General features: G+C 54.5%; 1 protein-coding gene across 1 annotated transcript; it reads left to right on the top strand.

Moving 5' to 3' along the window:
- Positions 1-1,538: 1,538 nt before the first annotated feature.
- On the top strand, positions 1,539-5,361 carry Ly6e (lymphocyte antigen 6 family member E). Its single transcript, XM_028773245.1, has 4 exons — positions 1,539-1,784; positions 3,807-3,907; positions 4,311-4,430; positions 4,525-5,361. The coding sequence occupies exons 2-4, from the start codon at positions 3,838-3,840 to the stop codon at positions 4,743-4,745; spliced, it is 411 nt and encodes a 136-aa protein (XP_028629078.1). The 5' UTR covers positions 1,539-1,784; positions 3,807-3,837; the 3' UTR covers positions 4,746-5,361.
- The last annotated feature ends 481 nt before the right edge of the window (positions 5,362-5,842 follow it).

The following is a 5,842-nucleotide window of genomic DNA, read 5'->3' as shown; positions in this document are numbered from 1 at the left end:
GAGGAGGAGGAGGAGGAGGAGGAGGAGAGGCTGGCCATGAGTATGTGGAGAGAGGGGGAAGCTGAGAGGGGGGAGGGGAGGGGAGGAGAGGGAGAGGGGACAGAGTGGGAGCAAGAAGGCAAGAGAGAGTGGGGAAGGGGGCAAGCAGCCAGCCCCTTTTATAGTGAGTCAGGCACACCTGGCTTTTGCCAGGTGATTGTGGGGCAGAGCCCGGACAAAATGCTAACAACCTGTGGTAGCCTGGACACCTGAGGACACACACTGAGTCTTGCTGTTAGCTCCTGAGGAATGACACCAAAAGCATGTGTGTCCCCACCCCACCCCTATCCCATTCGATGTATGGGGTAATCCTGTGAGGAGATCTCTGAAAACACACATCCACACGATGTGTTTGTTCACACCACTAACAGCAAACACTGAATATGCTCTGTGCCCCTCCCCCAACAGCTAGCTTCCAGCTACAGGGCAACCTGGCCTCAGCCCACCCTGGCCGATCTAACCCTGCAGCTTCACAACTTTTTCTGTCTCCTCCCTAGTCCCGATCCTATGACGCTCCATCCTAGGACCAGCCCCTGTCACCACCGTCAACTCTTTAGACTGTGAGGAAGATCAGATGCAAAGCCCCTATTTCCACATGTGTGACCAAGAATGGAAGTGTGACTCTCAGAAAAGCAGGTGGCAGAAACTCAGCAGCCCATAATCCCCTGGGTAGGGCTTTGCAGGAGGACGATGGGGGTGAGAAAGAGGGAAGGGGAGGGGAGGGAACAAACAGCACTGCCAAGCAAAGGGGGCCTGCTGCCCTGATCTCCCCAAGAAGAATCATCCAGAGCAGGGCACGGGTTCCAGTGTTCTACTACAGGGACAACACTCATCAGGTGGCCATTAATATTTGTTGGGTGTGGAATCACTTCCTGAGCGGTAGGAACAGAATACTGGAAGAAGCTTAGGTAAAAGGGTCGGAGATTTCCTTCTAAAAACTGGGGCTTCAGCACCAAGACGGGAGAACCAAGACTGGATGACTGGGCTGGATCCTCTGTTCATACTCACGGAGCGGAGTGTAGGAGGCAGCCCGGCACCCAGAGGAAGTGGGAGGTGAGAAACAAATCTGTTCAAACCAGTGCTGCAATGGCCTCCTTCCTGGAAATTCCTGTTCTGTCGCCTCATCCTGTCGCCTCATCCCAAAAGAGGGATGGCCTAGATGGGCTCAGCCCAGAGGGACCTGACAACCTGAAGGGCCGGAGATGAGGCATCCTTGGTCCAGCACTTCCTCAGCCTCGCGGCAGCAGAGATTCCCATGAGCGCCTAGGGCTTCAGGATACAGCCTATCCCCTCACGCCTGCGCACAGGTCTTAGTATCGGTGATTGCCACAAGCCCTGGCCCTTCCACTCTCCCTGGGTTTGTCCTGAAAGGTAAGGTAGACATGCTACACCACAGGCCACGCCAGCGCTCTGATGCCACATTGTGTGCTGTGGGGCACGTAGGTCGGTCTCGGCCCAGCTTCTGGGTACCACTGGGGACTGCCGCCGTAGGCGCATAGCTCGGGACCCCGGTCGGAGTCTCAGAGGAGCACTTGTGTAGCTAGGCCAAGTGCAAGGACCGAGTTCCCAGAGGCCAGCAGCCAGGGTCCTCCTCCCCACCAGCCAGAGACCCGCCCACAGCCCGTGGAACGCCCCGCCTGCAGCCCGCCCCCGCCATCTGCGCTCCGCTCAGCCTGCTTGGGAGCCTTCAGCCTTTGGTGATCTCCAGGACCTAAGGTTTATCTTCGGGGCCGCTTTACCCGGAGGTGAGTCTGTTGAACTCGGCCTCAGGTGTCCACGCGTCACGCGGGGGCCGGGCCACGGCGGGGAAACACTGGGAGAGAGCGGACGGCCTTGGCTGCAGCGCGTAGGATGTGGGGTCCCGGCGCTCTGCTCCCGGGTGCAGAGTGATTGGAGCCTATGAGGCCCTCTGCAGCGTGCTCCGTTCCTATCATCACCCCACCCCCACCTCAGTCTTTCTGGCACGTTTCTGGAGAGGCAAAGGCCCCTGCTGAGTCCTCACTGGGTACCCCTGTCTGAACTCCTCTAACGCAGACTTGTCTGCTTAGGATCTCCAGAGGGGGGTACACTCTTGTAAACTAGGGCAGGAGTCTGGGGGTAGGGGTTGGTGGGGTCTGGGACCAGGTGGACTGGTTACCCCGAGGCAGGACCTTCCCTAGAGTGAGGAGCGGGACTCCTTTGTCTTATCCAGGATCTTGCATATCAATGCTGAGGTTCAGGTTATTAAGTAGGGTCCTTGGGTAGCGGGGTAGACTTGAACGTCTTTCCTCTGCTGGCAGCCTGCCAATAGACACCTGGCTTCCGCTGAGGAGCCCTGTGAGTTTGTGGAGGAGTACCTGAGTCCCCTAGGGCCCTGCCCCATTGCCTGCTAATGGTTGCTGTGGACGGACAAAACATTGCACTGGATTTCAACCACTCCACCCGTTTCTTCGCTAGTCCTCCGGTGGACGATAGGATGCCACAATGACTTGTTTGTGGCTGTGCATTCCAGAGCTTCCTAGCAGACAGCTCAGGGCTCCTTCGTTCCTAAACCCCACTGTGTAATAAAAACAAAAACAAAAAAACAGAAATGAGGACAGGCCCAGCTAGGCTTGACGCTGAGCTTGGCCACCTGGAACTTCTGCTACCCACTACAAGGCTCAGGACAGGAGAGGCCTAAGGCCAGTCCTGGAGGATACCAAAATTTCGCCTCCCACTGCACCCCCTTCCTCTAAGAGGAAGCCACCCCTATTTTTTTTTTTGTCTCTGGGATGCCCCTCTCCCACTCAACAGATGGCACCCATCTCCTTCGTTCCTGAGGGGCCAATGGTATTCAAAATAGGACATTGAAACCAAGCAAACTGGTCCTTTCTCTACCCTGTGCCAAAGATTCCAGCCCAAAGGGCCCAGAAAAGCCCCATGGCCCACTGGCTAGTGTGCTAACTGCTGCAGGTGTCGATGTTCCCAGCCAGCAGGTAGAGCAGTGGAGGTGTCTTTTTGTGGAAATGGGTCCTGAGGCTCCACCGTGTACAGAAAGGAATTAGTGAAGCCCAGAGGCCTCCAGCCCTTGTTTCCACCACAAGAGAGAGAGTGGCACGAATTTGTTTCCCAGGGTTCCAAGAAGGTTTTTGGGTTCATGCACACTCATTTATCTGACCACTGCCTTGGCCTCAAGACAACCACTTAACCCTCCACTTTCATGGCACTCTGAGAGTTCTTGGTCTTCTCTACTTGGCCTCTGGTGCCCCCGAGTTTGGGAAGGGGTACTAACTGAAAGGTACCATTAGATGGAAAAAGATTTGTCAGGTGCCAAGAGAGATTTCAGGTAAAAGCTCTTTTAATAACTGGCCACAATAGCAGCAGGAGGGGGCCAGGTGTTCTGAGGTAGAGATTTGATTTGCAGCCCATGGAGCAAAGGAGAATTCTGACTCCTACAAGTTTCAAAGTGGGGAGGGGCTCTCAGATGAATGGAGCGTACTGTGAGGTAAGTGTTAGCACGAGATTGGCTTAAGGCTGTACAAATTGTTCTGATTGGTGCAGGGACCAGGTAGATACTAGATAAGAAACTGGGCCTTAACTCAAATTGTCTCAACGGCTAGCCCCAGGGCAGCAGGGAGTTAATACTGCTATCCTGCTCTGTCTGGGGCCTGGCTGCTGGAACTATCTACAAAAGGAACATAGGGCTGACTGGGGAGGTGTAGAGCATGCAGGCCCAAGGTCTGGTGCTAAGCCAGGATCCTGGGTGGTGGGTGGGTAGCCTGTCCTTTAACCAACTGCCTCTCTCACAGCGAGCTTCTTTGGCTTGTGAGCCTTCAACAGATGTCTGCCGCTTCCAGCATGAGAGTCTTCCTGCCTGTGCTGCTGGCAGCCCTTCTGGGTGTGGAGCAAGGTATGGAGCTCTGAGATACCAATGCTGTCTGGCCCTCGTGACCTATCATTCTTTCCCCTGAGCAGATGCCCAGGAGGGCTCCTCCTGGGCCAGCCCTCGTGTGAACCTCTGGCCTTCCTGCCTCCCACTCCCTAACCAAGTGACCTAGTTCCCCTGCTGCTGTGCTGGCCCAGCTACACCGTTGTCACCTCATGTTGAAGGAGACACTCTAGCCCCTCTAGTACCAAAGTCTGAAGTCCCTTTTCATTGACTCTCTTTTTTCTCTGATCTAGGGCCGAGCATGTGTAGTTGTTTCTCCTTGTCAGCGGGTTGGGTATCTAGGGTCCCACTGGAAAGGCACCATGTCCTGGAAGGCTTCCCCAGGCAACAGGCAGGTGTCACCTACAGCATGTCCCTTTTACAGTCCATTCCCTGATGTGCTTCTCCTGCACTGACCAGAAGAACAATATAAACTGCCTGTGGCCGGTTTCATGCCAGGACACAGACAATTACTGTGTCACGTTATCTGCTGCTGCTGGCTTTGGTGAGTAACTGGATATTTCCCTAACCTGGGCCAGGAATCCACAGGGCCTTCCCCATCTCTTGCTACCTATATGTCATTCTCACTTTCTATTCAGGGAATGTGAACCTTGGCTACACTCTGAATAAGGGCTGTGCCCCGACATGCCCCCGTGAAAGTGTCAATATCAACCTCGGTGTGGCATCCGTGAATAGTTACTGCTGTCAGAGCTCCTTCTGCAATTTCAGCACGGCTGGCCTTGGACTTCGTGCCAGTATCCCACTCCTGGGTCTTGGACTCCTGCTCAGTTTGCTAGCTCTGCTGCAGCTTAGCCCCTGACCGCCCCCATGTGTTCCCCATTTCCCCCCAGCTCAGGAAAAGCCCAGCTCCTTTTAGGTCCCAGGGGACCGTAGGAACCTTCAGCTCCTCCTGGGTATGTGTAGTTCCCCTCCACATTCTCTCAGCGTCAGGGCTAAGTACCAAATTCACCCATATCTGGTCTGTTGAAATGGTACTAGCTACCCTTGCTTCCAGAGCCAATCCTATAACCTCTCTTGGGGAACCAGGGTAAGGGGTGAAGATCTCCTTGGAGTCTCAGGAGTACCGGAGTCTGCCCTGAATCTTGTGGACACACTGACATGGATGTCTAACCCAAATGAGTGTACATCTGTGTGCTCAGTGTATCCTTGTGTGAATGAAGCCACTTGGATTCTGGGGTGGGCAAAGAAGACCGGAAAGATCCTGGAGCAGAAGGCCCGTGTCTCCACCAAAACCCCTTCCCCTGGTATCACTGTACCAGAGTTGTACTCTATTCAGGAGGCTGCCGATGGAGGGCTGCCACCCCTCCAGATGAAGGCTCCCACCCCCAGATGCAGTTGAGTCCCTACCTGCCATCTCTGCCCACACTGGCTTCCTGCTGCTATTCTAGTGCCTCAAATAAACTGTTTCCACCCATTCCTGCAGTGTCCTGGATATATGTCCTTACTCCTCTTCCACCTTGCAGAGTCTTCCTTCCCTTCCAGTCCCGAGGGACCTGGGGACCCTGCAAGCCCACAGCTCCGTATAAGTGGTCCTGAAAGACCACCCTGATATGGTGATACATGCCAACAAAGCAGAAGCAGAGGGATCTGTGAAGCCAGCCTAGTGCATAGCAAATCCCAGGAATCTAGGCCCGTTTAGTGAGACAGGCCTGAGAGAAAAGAGGAGAAGGAGAAAGTCAGAGAGAGCCCGAAAATGTGCTGTCTCTGGCTGTAAGTCAGCTGAGAAGTACAGCTACCCATAAAGGCAGACCTGTCAGGCTGGTCACACATTCCCAAGCTTAGACTGCACCAGAGACTTCAGAGGCCTGCTGTTGCCACCTGTCCTTCATAAAGCCATGGAAATCTGGCCCAGGCAAGAGATACTTGTCCACCTTATAACAGGCTTTGATTTTCCTC

This window comes from Grammomys surdaster, unplaced genomic scaffold (assembly GCF_004785775.1).
Source record: "Grammomys surdaster isolate TR1022 unplaced genomic scaffold, NIH_TR_1.0 224, whole genome shotgun sequence".
Lineage (NCBI taxonomy): Eukaryota > Metazoa > Chordata > Mammalia > Rodentia > Muridae > Grammomys > Grammomys surdaster.
Note: the sequence above shows the minus strand (reverse complement) of the source record. Positions and strands in the feature narration are given on the sequence as shown.